The sequence below is a fragment of the Uranotaenia lowii genome, chromosome 3, assembly GCF_029784155.1.
Source record: "Uranotaenia lowii strain MFRU-FL chromosome 3, ASM2978415v1, whole genome shotgun sequence".
Classification (NCBI taxonomy): domain Eukaryota; kingdom Metazoa; phylum Arthropoda; class Insecta; order Diptera; family Culicidae; genus Uranotaenia; species Uranotaenia lowii.
The window spans coordinates 347,391,390-347,415,173 of NC_073693.1; the positions used below are offsets into that span (position 1 = coordinate 347,391,390).

At 34.4% G+C, this 23,784-nt stretch overlaps 1 protein-coding gene across 2 annotated transcripts in view; it reads right to left on the reverse strand.

The window, feature by feature from the left end:
* The window catches only part of LOC129757891 (disheveled-associated activator of morphogenesis 1-like), a 278,522-nt gene extending 257,551 nt beyond the window's left edge, over nt 1-20,971 (reverse strand). For both annotated transcript variants that reach the window (XM_055755265.1, XM_055755264.1), the window contains exon 1: nt 19,758-20,971. In XM_055755265.1, the coding sequence (XP_055611240.1) occupies nt 19,758-19,805 (48 nt within the window). In that variant the 5' untranslated portion in view covers nt 19,806-20,971. The remainder of the gene's footprint in view (nt 1-19,757) is intronic.
* Between the last annotated feature and the right edge of the window lie 2,813 nt (nt 20,972-23,784).

A 23,784-nucleotide genomic window follows, 5' to 3' on the forward strand; every position in this document is an offset into this window, starting at 1 on the left:
ACTTCGAATCTGATTATGAAACAAAAACTCGGGACGGTTTCTTCGTTTCGGAAATCATAAATAAAATTTTGTTTGAAAGGCGAAATCAAATTTGATATAAGCTATTCATTTCTAATTTCTGCTTATGATTCGAATTGAAAATCGAAAATCCTAAACTGGATACAACAGAATCAAAAATATAAATTTAACATAAATAACTGAATTTTAATCAACACGTGAGAAATTTTTTGAAAAACTGTAGCCGACTTCTGAACTTGGGATTAGTTTCTGGTGGTGTTGGCATCAGTTCTGAGCCAAGATTGTCACTCTTGAATAACATTACGCAATCTTAAAAGTTTGATTGAGAATTTTGAGAATTTTCAGTGAAGACAAGAATTTCAAAGAATAATAGAATATTGAAGAAAACAGTGAAACCTTTTTCTTGTTCTTCAGATGTGGTCCAAGGTGACTTCTACATTTATTTATTTATGAAGCCCGTTTTGGCAGACGTAGGAAATCCGTATTTTTGGCTGAATTTATAGACAAAATGATGACAAACTAAAGTATAATGAGATTGAAAGTGATCTGGGTAATAAACAGGAGAAGTTAAACTTTTCCAATAAATTTCGTTCCAGACTCTTGGGCCTTTAAAATACTAAAAGCAAAGCCGCTTTTTTTTAATTTGAAATTATCTTGGAACAAATCAATATTTATTGGAGGAGATTGTTTTCAAATTGTTTAGATTAAACAAATGTAGAAAAATACAAACGCTCTTGGCGTTTACCCCTTAAAGAATGGCATTTAAATCTGCAGGGTGGCCACTCGTTCGGGAAAGTCAGGAGATGCGGGATTAAAAGTCCATCGAGAGAAATGCGAGAAAAAAATGGGAATTCAGCCGAGAAATCGGGAATTTTTGGCTCAGCCGTTCAATGCATATATTTCAATGCCTCAAATGCTCCAGGAAAATAGAAAACTTGTGCAACTAACACTTAAACCATGTTCTGAAAAATTAAACTCAAAATATCGAGCAATTCAAAAATTATAAAACTAAATAAAATTTTTATTGAAAATACTTGAAATTTGGCCAACAGATGTAAAAATGTTGGATGTAAAAATGTTGGCCGAGTTTCATCAAAATCGATAGCCGCGATTAAAAAATTTTTCAAATCCAAAAAAGCTCATATGATCGACGGAAATCAGTTTCTTGATTAACTACTGAACCTGGTTCTTACAATTCACAAATTTTGTCTGTTCTAGTTTAAAATAAAAATTCAGAAAACAATTTCGGATGAAATTTTGAGTAGAAAAAAAATTTTTTTTTTTGTATCACTGTGGTCTTATGAATAAAAACAACGAGAAACATATCACCTAATCTCTGACCTAAATTCCTAAAACCTAAAAAACTAAACAGAATTCAGGTCTTAAAATCTTTTTTTCTTGAAAACCATGGGTTATGAAATACATTAAAACTAGGATTTTGAAACAAGCAAAACACATAATTGTACATAAGATTCGAAAATGTCCTTCTTTGGAACCTGAATTCACTTACATATATGCGGTTGTTTTGAATCATTTATTCTAAATGTGCCTTTCAATTTTTACTAAACTTTGCCACTGTTTTTTATCATATTGAAACTCTAAGTGCAGAAATTTCGATAAAACCAAATATTTCAAACTTTGTTTTAAATCCCTTTATTTAAAAAAACATTAAGTTCAAAATGGAAAATTATCTATTATCTCTAATATATTACTGCTTTCAAAAGTTCTTATGAATTACCCAAACCGTTAAAATTTCCGTTTCATTCCAAACATTTGCATTTTGTCATTTTAGTGTGGTTATGTTTTAAGTGTTTTTATTGATTTCAAAATTTGTTTTCTTGTTAACAAGATATAAAAATGCGCAGAATTAGAACCGGTCCAGTGAAGTTTTTTAAAAATTAAATCTTCTTCAATATGCTGGAATTTTTGGCTTAAATAGAGCTACCTGATTGTTTTTTTTTTTTTTAATCAGAAATTTCAAGAAACTATGTGTTTTCACTCTGGAAAAATGCGGGAAATCAAAATTTGAAATTAAGTGGCCACCCCGAAACTGTAGGGGAGTGTGAGGATACTTGATCCCTGGGGATACTTCATTCCTTAGCTATATCTCGAAACTGGAATGTCCAACAAAAATCAAATGTTCTAGAAAAGTGTGCCAAATGGAGCAAAACAACAATGCTTAAAGCTCAACAAATTTTAACGAAATAATTGTTTGAGTAATTGAACTTTGTTTGAAAAATTTTACGAAATGTGACTTGAAGATCTTTTTTCATCACTTTGAAATGTTCCTTACATTAAAAAATTATAACCAAAATATTTGTTCCAATATATCAATCTTTCGAGCGTAACATGAACTTCATAATACCATACTATCAAAGCAATGGAAAACTCTTAACTTTTTTCAGAAACAGTTTTCTAAAATGTTGATTATGGGTACAATTGATCCCTAGAGTTAAAAACGATGCATTCTTCTTCCGAATTGATCGTAATCATTGCTAATTAAGAGATTACTGATATATATCCAATAACTTATATTTATCCATCAATTGTCTGAAGAAAAGGGCTAATATAATTAATTATCTCGTAATTATAGAAAATAGCGCCTTTTAGTATGCAATGACATTAGCGTTGAGACAAAGTTTTAGGATTTTTTTCTTCTGTCAGTTATAAATTGTGAAATGATAACAAACTTGACCAAAATAGTGAATTGACATTCTATCTTGGGGTTTTGTTTGATTTTTTTTTTCCAAGGACAAGGGTTGCCTGAATAAAGAATGAAGTGTCCTTCAATAGAGGATCAAGTCTCCCTCAGCTTCAAAAATATCGCAATTTTTTTACTACCACGAAAATGCTTCTAGTTCATCTACGGGTACAAGTATCGTTCTAATTTTTGGAGCATAGAAACTTGAAGTTACACGCTGTCAGAAAAAGGAAACGAGTGCGAGTTGCTAAATTTTTTCAAAAAGATATTATGAAAATAAAAAAAAGGGGATCAAGTATCCCCACTCTTCCCTACGTTTTTTTATATAAAAAATAGAAATGACCTAGTCTTGAAAATTACAGAAAAAAAACTTTTAAAATCTTAAACATAAAACAATTATGTATTCCTCTTTTCAAATATCTCTAAAATTTTAAAATATCGACTTTCTACTTATGTTTATACATAGCTCCATAAGGTTTAAGTCAAATTGCACGACGAAAAATTCAAATTAGGGTATTAGGTATAATAGGGTAAAAAAAACTAAAAAAACATGCTTTTTATATTTGCTTTTTTTTAACAAATTAAGCATAAAAATAAAGCAAAACAACAATAATCGGCGCAAAGGTTCGATTTTTTTCTATTAATTCTTTTGAATTTTTTTGCAAATATAAAATTTGGGATTTAATCTCTAATCAATGAGCAAATCAATGAAAAAAATACAACTTGTGTTAAAAAAATTGTCATTTATGTCGCCAAAACGAAATTTTTTGAGCAAGTTTTGCCAAAATAATCATAAAACGTTTTTTGGAAGCCTTTAATTTTTTTTTTCAGATTTAAAATCTGTCAATAAGTTTTGACGATTTTTTTTCTTGATTTTTGATTTTGATTTTTGATTTTTTTCATTTCTGGATTTTGAGAAAATTTGGCCGGATTTTTGGTCGTGAGTTCAGAAATCAAATGCCCGGATTTTATCAGGTTTCTATATAAAATTGGTTGGTTAGACCAAGTGGAGCGTGATCTGGCGAACGTGGGGTGCCCGAGAAATTGGAGAACGGTTGCCATGGACCGAGTGAATTTTAGGAATTATGTTCGTCAAGTTATGTCGTGAGACGGAATACTATGAAAATAAAATAAATAATATAAAATTGTTCTGTTTTATCCAGCCCGAATACGTGCTGCAAAAATTCTGGCAACTTCAATTTAATAACTATTTTTGTAACATTGGGGCTCAACTGTCGAGCAAAATCCGAAAAAATGTTCATAGTAATGAGCATCGATACATCGGAAGCGGAAATAGTATCTATCTTCGACCAGCAACAGAAAAATAAGTTATTCTGAAAATTAGTAAGCTTGATACTTCAAAAAGTCCGGGACCAGATGGCATTCTAGCGCCCTTTGTCAAATCGAATTATATCTTAAATACCATTTGTTAAAGAGTATTTTCGATGACTGCATACAGAACGGTATACACTACCGGCCAAAAGTTTGGGATCATCACTTTAAAAACATAAAAATTGTGATCGCCCATATCTAAACCATGTTATGAGATATTGCAATTCTTTTGATCTCATTCAAGAGATCGTGAGCAAAAACCTTCTTTGTATGTTTTTGAAAAACTGTTAATGTTAAGTATACATATATGACTTAAATTTAGCTTAAAGTTGGGACTTTTTCCAAAAACTGCACCTAATATTCCAACCAAGGTTGCCGAAAAAAAATCTGTGTTTTTGACAAGAAAAATTCTCGAATTCTGTGATTTGAGCCTAAAATTCTGTGACAGTATTTTGTGGCGCTATTGTTATGAAATTAATTGGAAAATCTTGTAAAACACAACAAATTAAAAAAAATTTACAGTTTTAATAGAAAAAAATCAATTTTCATTACTTTGATTTCATATTTTCATGAATAAAAGTAAGAAATAAAAAGTCGAAAGTGACAAAAAAAATATAATTTTGGAAATATGTTCAAAATCTAGAAAATCTGTGAATTCTGTGAAAATTTTAAAAATTCTGTGATCTGTGACACAGAATCTGTGACGAAATTTTGCTTAAAATTCTGTGATAATACAGATTTTTCTGTGATTTTGGCAACCTTGATTCAAACCCGTTATTTTTCATACTTATCCAAGCCCGGATTAAGGGAGGACAATGAAGGCAATTGCCCTGCTCCTCCTCCCCTCCCCCGGCTTTAGGGGGCCCCGAGGAAGCAGAGTTTTTTCAATGTTAGATTAACTGAGTAAATTTGTTCAAGACATAGGTCTAAAAAATGTTACCACAATTCCCCAAGGCTGTTTGACTTGAAACGCCAAACAGCTGATCAACAAATAAAAAAATCGTTAAATCACATCAAAATAATAATGGATATAAATAGTGAGAACAAATAGAGAGTGATAATGAATGACCATTAAGATCTGTCATGATAAGTTTAGTTAAGAATTCAGAAACAATATCTTCTTCATTCTATCTGCCAGACACCTTGAAGCTCCAGTTCCGAAAGAATTCAAGCTGTCAAGTGGGCGGATGAGCACCTGCCAGCTGAATTTCAAACTTATGTCTTTTGTAGACCGCCAAAATAAACGACAAACAACGAACTGGAAGTTCACTGCTGGAACAAATCTCATTTGGCTCTAATTTGCTGTTGGCATTATTTTCCCGGATCGTTTTGGTTGAATTCTGCTTACAAACAAACGACCTTTCCCAGCTAAGAAAGAAACATAACGATGTTGGGTGAGGCTGAGAGTTACACACCCCCAAGTCACGGAATTGGGTTAGTTGGGCGCATCTAACAGGTGCACTTTTGAGGCTGAGAAGATATCAACAACTGAAGCTAACTAAGCTTACTGAAATTGTTGAGGGTTAATTTGGAATGCAACTTGGCATGAAACTCAATTCACTGAAGAGGTTAATCTACTTATTTTTTGTGTTAAAATTTATAAAAAATCGAATTCAAACCTCGAAATGTGTCAAATTCTGATTATGAATTTAAAACATATTTAAAAAAAAATTGGCAATCAACATTGAAGAACTCATTCTTTGATAAAGTTTTTCACACAAAATATTCGTTTTGAGGTTGAAAATTTAGGATAATAGGTGTAGTTTTTACCCTTTTGGATAAGCAGTTAATCTGTTAAAGGCTACCCAAAGCAGTTTTACGGCTTTTCAGCTATTGAAGTACCGTTGCCAATTACGGAATTTGTACGGGTTGACTAGTAAAAAAACGCTCAACAGGATGATGTTTTTTGCTCGCCTTCCTTTAAAGATCCCAGCCGCTTGCTTTTTCTCTTATCTTTCCGTCTTCTTTCATACATTCATACATACATGTATCACGGGATGGACACATAATGGATTTTAAAGTAATATTAATGAACAAACTGTAACAACAACACATCTGCTTCCTTCCCGAACGACCGACAGATAGAAGCAAGTAGAAAAAAATGTTCCGCGCCAAAGTTCGCGGATTAACTAGAGCGGCTCGAATTAAGTAAGTTGAACCTACCCATTCAGGGAACATGACTTTGCGGAGGGTCGTAAATTTTCGAATCTTTTAACTTCAAATGGGAACAGTGGGAGAGATGGCTCTTTTGAGGCAGGTTAAGTTAATCTAAAGTCAGTTAACGGTTTCGGGAACCTGGATGCGGTAATTGAGTTACAATGTATTTCGCGTGATCGCGAGACTTGCTCAATGAGATTAGGAAGGCGATTAGCGGTTGCCCCTTTTTTTTTTGCTTCGACCATTAATGTGGATTGTCAACTGTGGTCTGTTTTGAGGTTATATCTTAATCTTAAATTTTCCTTCTTCATGTTAGGTTTTTTTTTTTAAATAAAAACACACAACAAAAATTAAGAATATAGAAACACTTGATGTTCGTGAGAAAAATTTACAATCAGTAAGGGAAAGGAAGAAGCGAAATTTTCCCAAGCAATCAACGCCTCAAGGACGACTAATCTTGGTGAAGTCGGAGAGTCCATTGATTGAAACCCATGACTCCTGCCTGATCGTTGAGTTCCGTTTCCAATTATGTGGAGCCCAGTGCTAGAATGAGGGTTTCGAGTTTTGGTCAATCTGAGGTCAACCTTGACAACTGAACGGTTTTCAGCAAGTCTTGCTTCGGTGCCGGTAATTAGCCATTTAGTGAGCTTTGAAGCTGTGAATCTGTGCAGGAATTAGCCCCGAAAATTGATCGCGCGTTTAGCGTCAATTATCTTGGCAGGTGGGCACAAAAAAAAAGATTCGACAGCACTTCCTTCTAGACAATGAGTGCGTAAGACGGACACTGCACAATTATATTGCTAATGGAATTAAATTTAAAGTTTGAATCTGCAACCAAAGTTATTCTAGACTCAAATTTCAATATTCAGGTTCTGCCATACTAAGTGTACTGTAGTCTGCCCCAAATTTGTACAAGAAATTTTAAACCTGTGAAATATCATGCGCTGCAGGCTAAAATTGATTCTAGGCCTAGTACAAGAACCTATGTTAAATTTGGGCCACATCGGATCACGGGAAGGGGTCGCTCAACGAGCGTGAAGTTTGTATGGGATATTTAAACATTTTGTTCGGGAAGAAAATGAAAAAACAGTTTTTCAACAATAACTTTGGTCCCTTTTGGTCAAGTTCTTTTGAAACCGGGTTTTTATGAAGCCTTGTTTAAGAAAAATCTTCAAAAATGGGCTACCTATACAAAGGGTGATATTCATCTCTGTTGTTGATGAGACATCAAAATACTCGAACGCCGACCGGAACGCTATTTGAAATGCGTTTTCAATGCGTTGAATTGCAAAATCTTTAGACTTATCAAACATTTGGTTGTTGGTTATATGCACATGTTAGTTCAAAGACTAATTCAGGCGAAACTGTAGAGGAGAGTTGGATTATTTGATTTCCTTTTCATATTATCTTGTAGGGAAAATTATCCTTTTTAACCCCCATTTTTTCGCCGAAAAATTCACAAAAGTTTAGTTATATTTTTTTAACTTTCGTTGAACGAAAAACTTAATCGAGAAATACTGTTTGACAATTTTTTTTTAAAATTGCGTAACCAAAGTGTTTAAAGCATAGGTGGCCAGAATATTTCAACAAGTGGGCCAAATTTTAGAGATGTGAGAGGCTGGCGGGCCACACCGGCTTTTTTTTAGAGCCAATATATATGAATAGCTACTTTTCAATGATGGTATAGTAAAAAAGTTTTTGTTTTCATTTGTTTTCATTAAAAAAATGTATGTAGGTATGTATGAAAGACAGGTTAATGAGATTCCGTACAGGTTTCTGCTGATTCTACTTGGGTTGATTTAAAAAAATTAAAAAATAATTGTATGGGAATTCAAAAGTACATTAAATTTTTTTCATAGTCTTGCGTTTTTTTTTTCAAAATATAAAAATTCTGTTTATTGACTTCTGCATCTTGTTGAGTTGTCTAACTTTTTCTTTAAAAAAATGACAAACAAAATTATTAGATGATATGTATCGACTGCGAGCGTCCTAAAAGAATGGTTAACTTACTTCTTACATGTGCGTACTGTTTCACAAATGGCCATTTCAGATGTCGTAGTTTAATCGGCAGTATTGCACAAAAATTGAAAGATTTGTTATTTTTTTGCAAACCAAGTTGTTCATAAATTTATTTGTTAAATAATTAATTCAAAAGTTTACCAGTCCTCCATCATTGAAAGGTTCAAAACTGAACCAACTTCAACAGTTCAAAATGCAATTTCAAATGAAATGCGTACTATGAAATCGGATTAACAAAAAGTTATCACGGCTATAGAAACGTTCAAAAAATTGTTGTCTTTAAAATTTGACTGTATCTAAACAGGTTTTTCAAAATTTTAAGAATGAAAAGAAAGATTGAACTAAAAAAACGCAACGCAAAACGGAAAGAAAATTCCGGCAAAGTTGCAAAGCTCAGTTGGACAAAGATTAAGTTTGCTTGTAGATTATTTCCTAGCAAAAAAATATGGATCCTCTTGTACTAATTAAAGTGATCTTCAAAGAAACCTCGACCAAGGAGGAATTATTCTTCCAAAAGCGTGCCTTAAGAAAACTCGACTCCACTGGCTAGTGACCCTTCTTCTCCATAAATGATAAATCTTCAAATATAATGATTCGAGATGAACTAACTCTTTTATCATCTATTATTTATCATCATTTACCATCTTCTCATTGAAATCCGAGACTCTCAGGAATTGCTTGACATGAAATATATCTCGCCTGGCAAGAATGGCGTTATATTAAAAAAACAAAAAGATTATGACTGAAAATATTGAAAACAGAGAAGATGTGGACTGCATAATGACCAAGTCATTTCTTACGCCAATCAATATGAACCTCTCCGTTTAAAACTCAACACCTTCGCTTAAGCGTAAGAAGGTTTGAATAAATATTACACATTTTTAAATACATTTAGTATAGCTTTCTCTTTCTTTTATAATGGGTAACAGATATTGTCAACTTTAAACAATTTGATTTTGATTTTAATTCATAACTTTTTTGTAATCTTCTGAAGTTTTGTTGAACTTTTTTTTTTATCAAATCTAATGCTGTGACACCTTTGGTTCTCTTCGTTACTAAAACTTATCAATTTTGGAAGATGATGGAAAATTTGAGAAAAACCCGAGAATCAATGAAAAGAACATCATAAGCCATATCATGAATATTTCAAAAAAGGTACAACGGTTGTCCTATCGCTAAGCCATTTTTTCTTTTAAAAAAAACATGATCTTCATGGCTTATGTGCTTCCTTGATTAATGCTCATGTTTCCTCAATCTTTTCATCATATTCGAAAAGTTGATTTTTTGTATATTTTGAGTGCGATCTTTTCATTTTTTTTTAAATTGCACAAGTTTAAAAATCGTGGTTTCCATACAATTTTTTTTTTTTATTTATAGAGGATTTTAACCAACTTGGTGATTCGTCACCATACAATTTGAAAAAAGCATTAAAAGATCTAATTTTGACAATGACGGCACATTTTCAACATGTATATCCATAATGGTATAATTATTTTAACATTAAAATAATAACAACGATTTTCAATAGTTTCAAACTCTCGCGAATGTATAATAGATATCGAAACGATTTTATTATCTGACGGGTTTGTGACAAGTTTCCTTAAATTTTCCATAAAATTTCAAAATTTGTTTATTCTTGTGACTCTAAAGTACAATTTTTTTTTGCAAATTAAATTTTTTTTTTTTTTAAATATGTCTTTATTTGTATCAAATCATCATTACACTTATATTACATTATTGCATTAAACTAGGTGTTCAGCTCAATAATGAACTGTTCATAGCCCTATAAGTAACTAGATTATAAAAATTTATTTATATGATTTTAATTTGCTGAGCGCAATCAAGTTTTAAATGTAGGAGAACATCCTGTAATAGCAAAAATATTTTATACTTAAAACTAAACACTATCTTAAAATTAAACTAAACATAAAGAGAACGAATCTCTGCGATGGAAGACTGCATCGATTTGCCTCTGAAGTTGGAGATGATTTTGTTGGCCATCTCTTCGATAGATTCAATGCCTGCAATCCGATGAAGATCTTCGGTGCTGTGCCAAGGTGGAAGCCGCAAAATCATTTTCAGAACTTTGTTCTGAATCCTCTGGATGGCTTTCTTCCTCGTCGCGCAGCAGCTAGACCAAATCGGAACTGCATACATGATCGCTGGTCGGAAAACTTGTTTGTAGATGAGCATCTTATTTCGCAGACACAACCGGGATTTCCTGTTGATGAGAGAATAAAGAGATTTAGTGTATTTATTACATTTAGATTGAATATCTTCAATGTGATTTTTAAAAGTAAGATTCCGATCAAGTGTAAGTCCCAAGTACTTAACGTGATCAGACCATTCTAATGAAACCCCATTAAAAGTTATGGAATGATTTTCATTAGGTTTTAAAAAATTTGCTCTTGGCTTATGGGGAAATAAAATAAGTTGAGTTTTGGAAGCGTTAGGAGAAATTTTCCACATTTTCAAGTAATTCAAAAAGGAATTTAAATTTTGTTGCAATCTACTGCGTACCACCCGTAAATTTCGACCTTTGGCTGAAAGCAAAGTGTCATCAGCAAATAATCTTCTACCTTTTCCTTCTAGGACATCAGGAAGATCAGAAGTAAAAATATTATATAAAATTGGCCCAAGTATACTACCCTGAGGGACACCAGCTCTAATGGGTGTCCTTTCAGAGCATGAATTTTGATAGCTTACTTGTAAGGTTCGGCTAGTCAAATAATTTTGAATAATTTTGGTGAGATATACAGGAAAATCAAATCGAGCTAATTTAGCTACTAAACCTTTGTGCCAAACACTGTCAAAAGCTTTTTCAATATCAAGAAGAGCAACACCAGTTGAATAACCTTCAGATTTGCTAGCGTTAATCATATTAGTTACACTCAAAAGTTGATGTGTAGTAGAATGTCCATGACGAAAACCAAATTGTTCATCAGGGAAAATAGAATTCTGATTAATGTGAATCATCATTCTATTCAAAATAACTCTCTCAAATAGTTTACTTAAAGAAGGAAGCAAACTAATTGGTCGATAACTTGAAGGCTCTGAAGCACTTTTTCCAGGTTTCAAAATTGGAGTTATTTTGGCATTTTTCCATTTATTGGGAAAATAAGCCAAATGAAAACATTTGTTGAAGATTTTAACTAAAAAATTTAAAGTGCTTTCAGGCAACTTTTTAATAAGAATATAGAAAATCCCATCTTCCCCTGGAGCTTTCATATTTTTAAATTTTTTGAAAATCAATTTAAGTTCATCAATATTTGTCTCACAAGAACTTTCAAACACATTTTGCTTGGAAAGAATATCATCAAATTCTAGGGAAATTTGAGCATCAATTGGACTTACAACGTTTAAATTAAAATCATGAGCAGACTCAAATTGTTGGGCTAATTTTTGAGCCTTTTCTGAATTAGTTAAAAGAAGTTTATCCCCATCTTTCAAAGTAGGAATTGGCTTCTGGGGCTTTTTCAAAATTTTAGTTAATTTCCAAAATGGCTTTGAGTAGGGTTTTATATCCTCTACTGCTTTAGCAAAATTTTCATTACGAATGAAATTTAAACGACGTTTGATCTCTTTTTGAAGGTCGCAATAAATTAATTTCAAATAAGGATCCCTAGTACGTTGATATTGGCGTCGACGAATGTTTTTCAGTCGTATCAAAAACTGAAGATCATCATCAATTAAAGGTTGATTAAATTTATGTTTAACTTTAGGTATTGAAGCGGCTCTAGCATTGACTATTGAAGTTGTCAAATTTTCTACAGCCAAATCAATATCTTCTATTGAATTCAATGGAACGTTTACATCTAAATTACGTTCAATAAAATTCATATATCGCTCCCAGTTAGCCTTTTGAAAATTAAAAGTTGATTTTAAAGGGTTTTCAATGGGACTTTGGGATAAAGAAAATGTTACTGGAAGGTGGTCTGAATCGAGGTCCGCATGAGTAACTAATTGACTACAATGCTCGCCTAAATCCGTTAGAACCAAATCAATTGTGGAGGGATTTCTAATTGAAGAAAAACAAGTATGCCCATTAGGATATTCAACAGTATAATAACCTGCAGAGCAGTCATTAAACAAAATATTCACATTTGAATTTGATGAAATATTATTCCAAGATCGGTGTTTTGCATTAAAGTCACCAATAATAAAAAATTTAGATTTATTTCTGGTGAGTTTTTGTAAATCTCCCTTCAAAAAATTTTTCTGTTCACCGCTACATTGAAAAGGCAAATATGCGGCAACAATTATAATTTTCCCCATAGAAGTTTCTAATTCAATTCCAATTGTTTCTAAGACTTTTGTATTGAAAGAAGGAAGAAGTCTAAATTTGAGACGACTATTGATGACAATAGCTACACCCCCACCTTGTCGATCAAGTCGATCATTTCGTAAAATTTTAAAGAAAGCATTGCTTTTCAAGTTATTGTCTGGCTTTAAAAAAGTTTCAGTGATGGCAGCAATATGTATGTTTTGAGTTTTCAAAAATAAAAAGAATTCATCTTGGTTAGCCAGCAAAGATCTAGCATTCCAATTCATAATATTTAAACATCTATTTGGATCCATGAGGGAATCGTAAACCCATAATAATTTTGTTAGCATAATTAAAAGATGTTTGGAAAGCTTCAAACATTGAATTTGCTTTCAACATAAGTTGCATCATTTCCATTAAATTTTGATGCAAAAATTTTAATTTTTCCTCAGTAATCTCACCCAAATCAACAAAATTGTTAGGATCAGAAAATGAAGGAGAAGAACAAGTATTTGAATTTCGGGGATTTTCCCAAGCCTTCGCATGAACGTTGAGACTTGGTTTTTTCCCATTTTTATTAGTTAAACCTGAAGAGGGAAACCCATTTTCAACCACCTCTGAGAACGATAAACAACGAGTCTGGGGCGCAGATTCAGCACAGGTAACATTAAAATCACTTCGGGTATTACCCAGCCGTGATTCCAATGTCGACCGAGGCTGACCGCGAACAGGCAGGTTGTTTGCCGGCCCGACGTGTGAAGACGAAAAAGAGGAAGGAGGAGAAGAAACTTTTCTGGAAACTTTGGGATTTTTCCTAGAAGCAATAATTTTTGCCCTGATGGGACAATCTAGCGAATTCGAGGAGTGATTACCTGCGCAATTCGCACACTTAAAAAATTCTGTTTTTGGCTTATCACCACCAAAAAGGCATTTAGATTTTTCATGATCGAATGAGCCGCAAAACATGCATCTGGCATTCATTCTACAATTTTTAGTGCCATGACAAAAAGCTTGACAACGACGACATTGCGTAATGTTTTGTAAAAAATTGGTAGAAGATTTACGAAAAGGTTCGAATTTGACTCGACAATGAAACATAAGACGAGCCTTTTCAAGAATTTGCAAATTATTAACCTGATCCTTTTTAAAATGGATCAAATAAAGTTCAGGAGCAAAACCAACACTACTGGTATTATTCGTGTTGGTTCTTTTCCTCATTTGAATTACTTGAATTGGAGAAAAACCTAACAAAGAATTTAATTCAGCTGTGATCTCATCCGGTGTCTGATCGCCAGTGAGACCACGAAGTACAACTTTAAATGGACGATCACTTCTAGCGTCGTACGTAAAAAATTGGTGTTTTTTATTATTCAAATAATTTAAAACCTTTTGAAAATCATTAAAAGATTCCGCCAATATACGAGCAGTTCCCCTTCGACCGATCTGAAAAGAAATCTTCACATCCTTGACGGAAGTGACGATTTCTTTTCGAAAGGCATTGAAGTCAGGAATCGTGACCGTTATTGGTGGAATCTTTTCGTTTTTAAGAGTATAAGAAGAAGAAGGTTTCTTAGTACTCTTATCAGAATTAAATATGAATATTTCCTCATCACCGATGTTATGAAGGACATCGAATGAATTGGAAATTTCAACTTTTTTGGCAGATGGCCCTGGATTAGGTTCAGCAATCCGTTTTCTGCCGGCCCTTGAGCCGGCCGAAGACTTCCCCATGCTGGAAAGAAAAGAGAAAATATGAATAAAAGAAAATGAAAATAATTTTAGCACTGAAAAGTGCTGATTGAAATACAGGTAAGGAAAAAATAAATAATGTAAAATGTTCCTGCAGGTACACAGCAACGATACGATGCTCCGGCGTACGTGTTGACGGCTCAACGGTACAGATGGAAGTGAATTAAAAATTTTATATTTTCCATTATTTGATATAACATTTTTTCATCATAAAAGCTATATTTTAAATCCATATATCTTTGTAATATTCAGTGGATATAATATTATGACATATCAAAACGTAATGAAATTTGAAAAAGTTAGTGGTGATAATCTATATGAAAATAATAATAAACTGCGAAAACCGTTAAATAATACCGCCTGCAAAAATGAGCTTATTTTAAAATTTGGTGAAAATCTGAAGGCACCCTGCATAAGTTGTGATATAATGTAGGTGTCTATTTTCCCTTGATATTTACAATAAATATTTCGTTGAGTTCAATGGAAGCTGACAAATAAAGAAAATTTGTCGATATAAAATGCTTTAATTACTAACCTTTAAGATATAAACTGTTTAATTTGTAGATAAATGTGTTTTGATATTCGGTATAACTTCGTACTAAATTTAACAGAGGTTTGTTTTTAAAAACAAACCTCTGTTAAATTTAGTACGAAGTTATACCGAATATCAAAACATATGTGTGGTGCGATGAATTTTCCTTATTTGACTACCTTTTACCATCATCCTAAAAGCGCAGAGAGCTCCTTCATGGGTACATGACACTAGTTTGAATTTTGATTGGTTTTTAAAGGCTTCATGGAAAGTGTAATATGATATTTAAATATCATATTACACTTTCCATGAAGCCTTTAAAAACCAATCAAAATTCAAACTAGTGTCATGTACCCATGAAGGAGCTCTCTGCGCTTTTAGGATGATGGTAAAAGGTAGTCAAATAAGGAAAATTCATCGCACCACACATATGTTATTCGAAAGTACAGTTCATATGTCCAATGCACATGTTCATTGGAAAATTACTGAAAATACAGGTTTTCTGAGACTTCTGTTTAGAATTCTTGAATGATTGATACAGATTGTGATAAACTTCATCTCCAAACGGTAAAGAAAACAAACAAAAAATCTCAACTCTTAAATAGAACTAAGATTTATGTAAATTTTGTCATTCTGGAAAAAGCTTCGCGGGCCACAAAAAGACCACCGAGGGCCACATGTGGCCCGCAGGCCATGGTTTGGTCACCCATGGTCTAAAGGTTGCCAGAATTTTTTCAGCACCTATACGGGTCGGATAAATCCTGGCAATTTTATCTTAAAACCTGGCAAAATCCGGGCATTTGTTTCAAAATTGTCGACCAAAAATCCAGGCAATATCAGGGCAAATTTGTTACAATACTCAGGAATTACTCCACAAAAATCAGGTAAAAAACTTGAAATTTTGTTTTTTTTCATTAAAAGTTATCAGTGTATTTAATATTATATTTTAGGCTTCCAAAATATCTTCAAGATTGTTTTTACAAAAATTGCTCAGAAAACTCGGATTTGGACGCATAAATTAAAGAAAAAATGCAACACAGTTGTTTTTTTTTTGTTTGGTTTGGCAAATAAAGTGAATAATCCGGGCAAAATTCGGGCTGTTTTCAATGAAATCCGGGCCACCGGGCCGGACCGGACTTTTCCCAAATTTTGTATTAAATATCCGGGCAAACCCCGATAAAACCGGGCAATCTGGCAACCTCAGGCTAAGGAACATGATTTTCAGTCCTTTTTTTGGTTCTAGTTTTAACGCATTTCAACTATTTTTGGAAACATTTTAAGACTGACTAATATGTACATTTCTATATAATTCTTGTTCAATTTGTTTCACAAATAACTTAATTTTTTTTAAGCATGCTTGGTAGTCAATCAAAAATTTCTTTAAAAGTACCGAATGAATTTATCAAACTAAGCAATTTCAACTTCAACACAATTCCCTCTAAACCAAGTAAAATACTTTTTTGAATCAAAACGCAACAAAACGATAAATAAACCTTCTTTCTTGATGTGAAAAAAAATTACAACTATTGGAAAATCATATTTCAAATAACTAGTAAAACCCTCGATACCTGGCACTACGAATACTGTAGTAGTAGACTGAGTCGATTTGGGATCATTTTTGAATTTCTCAAACCCTGGGCTCTAAACAGCTCCCTTTTGGTTCAAAACTCATCAACGATTTTTTGCAGAATTTTAAAGTAACGGTTACATGAGTAAATTTGAACTTTTAGGTTTGTATGGGAAAATTAAATTTTTTGAACTGAAAAATCAGCATCATTTTTGTTTCTTTTGTGGAACCGATCCTGGTAATGGGTTTAGTGCCAATTGATAAATTATTTGAAGGAAACTTTCTGCTGAACAATTTGTTGAAGACCGCAACTTCGTATCATATTAGGCAAAAAAGTTATTAGCAATTTAAGAAAGCATGTAAATTGAATTTATTGTTTTTCAATGCCAAAATACATGGCGACTGAATGATTTCAACAAGTAGCTTATATTAGTTTTTGAGGTAAAAATAACCTTAATTTCAAAACTTTCTTCTAAACAATCAATACAAATGGTTTTCTTCCAAATAAACTTCATTAAAACCATCTAAACAGAATATTATGTACTCGAGTTAAGAAGCGTAGCTTTGAAAAGACATTTTTCCCTTTTTTCTGCATTTAGTTTATAAAACACTTTCGAAGCCATATATAGATTTAGATATTGGAGAACGGCATTTTAAGAACGTTCTTGTTAACTTGTTTTTAATTTTTTTAAATGTCTATATTCTAACAAAAAAATTGTTAAAATTTTTGAACAAACAAATAAATGGAAAAATTGAATACTGTTTCATACTGCGCAGTTCTTGAAATTGTTTTCTCTAGCTAGCTCATTAAGCCATGGCCTTAAGTATGTCTCAGAAACTTATAGCAAACTTAGAACGAACCAACCACCCCATAGGGATCCATCAAAAGCCAGCAAGGTATTCTACTTTACATTCAACATTTGTTAATCTTAATCAAATTTAGATTTTGGAGTAAGGTTATTTGATAGTGAAAATCTTGACTCAGAACTGATGTCAAATCCTTGAAAACCAATCCCAGGTTCAGAATTCAGCTACAGTTTTTCAAAATTTTCTCACTGATTGAAAGGAATTCATTTCTCAATACTAAAAACTTCACTCATTTTAGAGATTCCCTTATAATCAAAATCAAAATTGTATTTGTGTTTTCATATTTAGGATTATGAATTTAAAATTCTGGATCATCATTCAAAATTGAAAATTGAAACCAAAAACTGCGTTTGAAATTGCCGTTTAAATTTGGTTTAATATTTCCTTCAAAATTTGATTCACGATTTTCGAAACTCAAACGCAATATTTACATTTCGATAATATTTTCCGAGTATGAAAAAAAACTTGGAAATAAATCTGAATTTTTGTTTTATATTCAGATTTTAAGTTCCGAGTAAACAAATTTCAAATAAAAAATCAGATTCGAAGTTCATGAACTTAATTCTAATGCAAAAATCAAACATAACAAAGTTTCCAAATAGCGATATAGGTTCATCATTCGAATTTTTTCTCATTATTTAGATTTGCAAGTCGGATATAAAAATACATTACAGAAATAAAGGATAATCATTGAAGCCCGAATTATTATTATGGTTCCATGATTGAAAGCTCTAAAACTGATTTCAATTCTTGGCTCATATTTCTGAATTCAGAAACCGTTTGAAAAACGTATTGAAACTCCGAAACAGATTGAAAATTCAAATTTTGAATTCAGGCTCAAAATTCAGATTCAGATACAACGACATTTCACAATACAAATAAATTTATCAAGATGACTATTTCGGTAAGGAATTTAAATTGTAAGAGATCGCAGGCTTTTAATGCTGATTGAGAGTTTGATTTAAAATTTTAACTAAAGTCAGCTTGTTTGCACAATTCAGCTAAAAATAACAAACAATAAATAGAATTTGAGTTCATTTTGCCAGTTTTGTCTTATGAAATACTTATTTTAAAATAAACAATCATCAGAAATTTATTTTTAAAGCAAAGTAATTGACGATAAGAAAACAAGTTTCTTCTCTTAAATAAATTGTACGGAATTCCATATGTTTGTTTCAACATTATTAATATTGCAAATTTTTCAAAATCGAGTTTGCATAGATTGAACCACAAAATTTGAATCCTTTACTTTTAAAAATTGGATTTCTTTTAAGAATTGGTTTTCGAAATTCAAGGCTTTCCTAAAATAATCATATTAAGTTGAAATCAAATAAGAAATATTAAGTTGGCCGAATTATCCGGTTTTACTCAGGCTTACTCGGATATTTAGTAAAAAAAAAATGGGAAAGGTTTTTCCCGGCCCGGTTGCCCAAATTTGTTGAACAATATCCAGATTTTGTCCGGATTCATGATTTTATTTTTTTGGAAAATCAAACGAAAAATTCAAATTGCATCATTATGACACCTGAAAACGAAATTTTCCAAGCTAGATTTGTTAAAATAAACATAAACGATTTTTTGGAACATGAAATCCCATTCAAAATATGGTTATGTTTATTTTTCTCTTGATTTTCGTTGGATAGTTTCAGGACTTTTATCAAAACGTATGTATTTAGTATGAAAATTTGTAAATATAATGACCAAATTTCGCCAGGTATTAGATAACATAGCCCAGATACGTGCGGGAAAACATCTGGCAATCTTAAGCTAAGTTCACCAGATTTTATTGCAAGTTTCATGATTTCAACAATCGATAGAAGTAAGTTTCCTATTTTGTTACCCAAGGGTTCTTTATACAAATCCTAATCATCTTTTGAAAGATTTTAGGATATATTTTCAAAAGTTTCTATTTAAAACGATAAACTATTTATATAAAAAAAAACTTAAAAATCAAATAGTATTTAAAAATAATATTTGGAATTTTTTTATTCAGGCATTGTTTGAGCAAAACTGACATAAAAAAATAGATCTCCAAACCCTAATTATGAGTAAGTTATTCCTACGGATCTGATTCTCATTAATGTTGTTTGGTGAACAAAATCATCGAGAACCCCCAAAGATAAAACCAGCGGTGATTTAAACAGTCGTAAATAAATTCCCATTTCTGAACTTTCTATGAAACACGATAAAAAATTTTCATATGAAAAAAAAAACCTTCTAAAACCTTCTCATATTGGTAAAAATTCATTGATTCATTGATTCATGCATTTGAGTACATTAGCTTGTCGTGTTCGTTGTGTTAAAATACTCATTTTAAAATATGGAATTCAAAACTGTTTTTTTTTTTTGTTATCGGTTGTCTGATTCTTTGATTTTGCTTCAACACACTGTGTTTGTTGTTATATTGGTTTGGAAAAAAGATTAAATAATTTTTCTCCAGCAGATGCAAAACTCAAAAAGGATGCCTAATCGCTTGGCGCAAGGCACTCTCTTATAAAAACGCAATTCAGTGAAATCAAAATTCAGATTAAGAAATCATATCGAAACATACCGTATTGATTTTCTCCATCAAAACCTCGAAGCTGTTTTTGCTGCACATGGTGGCGGTTTGTTGTCGTCTCGGTTTCAGTAGCAATTAATCCAAACTTCAAACAACGATTGATGTGTTTCGCAACTTTACACAAATCACCAATATCGAAGGTATCCAGATAAGGTATTGGCACAACACAAATAGGGGAACTACAGAATCACATCAAATCTTCACTACTTCTACAAAATCTTACAAAAGATCACAAGTTGTTGATTCATTCCATTCCGATCTGATCAGATCGCGGATCGAAGATCGGTTCACTGTCAAACTGGCGGCATTCCGCAACTCAATTAGGAATTCGGAAATAGGTAGCCCCTTTCACCCAGGTGGGATTTCATCAACACTTTGGGGAGAAACTCTCGTTTGAGGAAATGTCACAATGCGCGGGTCCCATAAATCATGCCACTCTCTTGTCGGAATTTGAATACCGAACCAGCTCGGAAGGGTCGTCCGCTTCGACGGAAATTTTCACATTTTATTCCAACCTTCGTCGTTCACACTACCCCAGAAGCTTGAAGATCTCAGCCAGACGTTTGGGGACCAACAGTTGCCGCATAATCTTGTGGACTTCCTCGAATCGTCTCGATCAATTTTAAAGGGACTCAACGACGACGATTAGAGGTAGATCTTAATCACTTTTACTCTCGACAACAACACGCGATGAGGCTATTTTCCCATACGATTTACACCGCGTTCCAGCAAAGTAACAAATCGTACACAATTTTTGAGCAGCCCGTCACTTTCCACACGCTTGAGTGATCGTCAGTCGATGATCAGCTCGCTTCAGCTCCTCCCTCAAAGCCACAGAAGAAGTAAAAAAAACATAAAACAAAACACGCCAAGGAACCAATCGTTTTGTACAAATGATCTTGCAGTACCTACTTGATAGGGATCAATTAGAGATACAAAAACACGCGATCGATTACCCAAACACCTTGATCCAGTAGGGATTCCCTTCTTAATCCAATAGGGAAATAGTCGATCTTATTACTCACTCCACAATACATCACACACTCTCCTACAAGTCGACATGCGTCGAGTCGACAAATCCCGGTAGGAATTTCGCACGCGTTTTTTTATACTGATCCGGAACGAAAATCGTACCCCGTAAACGAAAGTGAAACAAGAAAACTAAGAGAAACCCCGCATGGACTACGACCGTACTATCCACTAGCGATGACCGCGAACGAATGGCGCTGCCAAGCTGGTGGAGCAACTGTGCAACCGAGGCGAGTCGAAAAGGTGTGTGCGCCCCTCAATCCCCACGCGCGTGGTTTGTTTTTTTTTCGGCTTTCGATGGGCTCGTGGATCGTAACGAAAGAAACAAACCGCGCCGCCGTTCAACAGGTGTTTTTTGCATAAAAAGAGAGAACGAAGAAGGAGAGCGACTCTAACAGAAACCGGTTCGGTGTCCATCGCGGGAGATGGACGAACGACTATGCAATTCTCTCTCCTCAGAAGCATGGAACAAACATGCTGGGAAAGAGAGAATGCAGTGTGAGTGTCTCTCTGTTGACAGTTGACAGTGGATGAACTGAGTTTGATGAGAGAAGTTTGGGTGCCACACCACGTGTTCGGTACACGTTGGCACTCACTCTCATCGCGGAGGGAGTTGATGAACTAGTGAATAGCTAAAACTTTTAGCTCTAGTTTTGTTTTGATTTTGTTCTTGAGGTTAAACTTAGTTTTGCCACTAATTTCGTAAATTCGAGAGCGATATAAATGTGCAAGACCTAGCGGAATATCAGCAGTGTAGAAGTTCACTGCAAATCACGCCGAATCTTTACTCCGTCAATGTTTAACAGGGCAATTTATAGATTCGAGCCATTTTAAGCTGCTGGTGAAGATGGAAAAATACAAATTCAAATACAGCAAGGAAACCGAATGGTCACACCTGCCTTGAGAGTTGTTCGAGGGAAGTACGATCCTTTGTCGTATTCCGACTAAATGAAAAAGATACACGTTATCTTCAATCCGAAACTAGAGAAAAAAAAATTAAACTCAACATGAAGCATTCAGACCTAAGGAAGTATACTTGTGGAGTACATTAAATCCTAGGATATTATGTAAGGGAATGTCCTCAAGGTGGAGTTCTATTTATCACTGTTCTTAAAGCATTGGGTACCTCCAAACTTGTATGGGAGTTATGTTGCACTAAGAAACCTGGCGATAAGAAACATATTATAATTGTTGAGGGTTTTAGGCCATTGCGGTATTCTAGGGCACGAAGACGCAGACCAGCTAACTAGTGAAGCATCTCTGTTGATTCAGCCCTCTCGCGGGCTATGTCGAACACTGCAGCAGAACGAGGGTCCTGGAAAGCGTGACCTCATCCATTTTGCTGTACGGAGCGGCAGCCTTGGGCAGACAGTGTAATTTGCAGAAGCTGCGGCATGCAGCGTTTGACGAACCTGCAGGTTATCAGCGCATACCGAATAGTGTCCTGATGTTGTGGCGGGGTCATGTCCATTTCGGTCTTGTTAGAAGAAGTTATCTTCGGCTACGAGCACAGGTACATGCCCGATGTGCAGAAACATTCCAGAGAGGCCTCGATGTCCAACTGGAATCATCAATGGGACAGTTCGGGAAGCGGCCGGTGGACCCGTCGCTTGATCCCTAAATCGAATTTTGGTCGAATCGGAAAATTGGAGAGGTGTATTTCTGCACGAGGCAGTTCTAGACTGGTCACGAATGCTTCATGAAGTACCACCATCGGTTTGGACATGTGGCCTCGCTATCCTGCCTAACCTGCGTTGACACAGTTGAGACACCAGAGCACGCAGTGTTCAACTGTCCAAGGTTCGAAAGGGTACGCATTAACCAGCAGAAACCAGCACCAGTCCGCGGTCGATGTAGGGTGACTCCTTTGCAGAGGAGCAGCTGAGTAGAGTGCGTCCGAACCTAGCAGTAAAGCATACAAAGATAGGTTTTACCTTCTGCGTATACCGAGCTAAGTACGTCGCGTACGTTTGTAGGAATACCCGAGTAGAACGCGCCCTCTGTGACGGAGGCTGCGGAGATGAGACATGACGTTCTCCGCAGTCGAACTCGTAGGGGGAAGAGTATTCACGCTACTCTCACGAATACTCTCAGATGAAGTGACTTCACGTCGTCAGCGGATGAGTCACTCGAGTCGGTGTAGGATGACGTCTTCGCCGGGAATCATCCGAGTAGTTTCGTAAAGCCCTGGACGTGTGCTGTGACAGACGCGTGTCCAGGATAAGGTGCTCTTGATGGGTACATGGACATGCAAAGAGTAGCGGGCCTCGAGCTAAACCAAGCGGAGCCAAAACCTCAAGTAACTAAGCCAGCCTCGAGTTAGGAGTAAAGGCCGAACCTCGAGTCGTCAGAGGAGAGGTCCTTAGTCTTGAATCGTATCAAGAGGCAGTATATATGGTGGAGTTTTGACTTGAAACCGAGTAAGCCGATGAGTTTCCCATCACGGGTATAGCCTTCGTTGCAGCTCCGGATGGGCGTAGAGATACATAGTATCTAGAGTCGACCAATTGCACTCATGGACCCAGAGTAGCATACAATCCGTAAAAAGGATTTACCACCTGGATGATCAACTAATAAAAAAAGATATACACAAAGGATCAGATTGCTTCTCACTCAAAAATCTCCCAAGCAAATGGCAGCAGATGTAGCCTACCATATTTAGCGACTGTTTACCGCGTGAAACGTTCTCTCTTTGAAGGACCATGGCCACAGAGGCCGGGTAGTGGAAGAGCAAGGTCTGCACGCACTGTGAAAGTGGTAAAATAGGTCAAGTAGAGAGTGAAGCGTCATCCAGTAAGTTCAATCCAAAGGCTGGCTATGAAAACGAATATTCCGAATTCTTCCAAGCAACGATTGACTTGAATGCACCATTAAGGGCATGAGCTAAGCGCCATTTGATAGAAGAACGAATTAAAGCACTCCGACTTGATCGCTCGAAGCGGTTTCTGTCTAAGTTGAAGAAGAATCAGATCATCATATTCTCAGATGA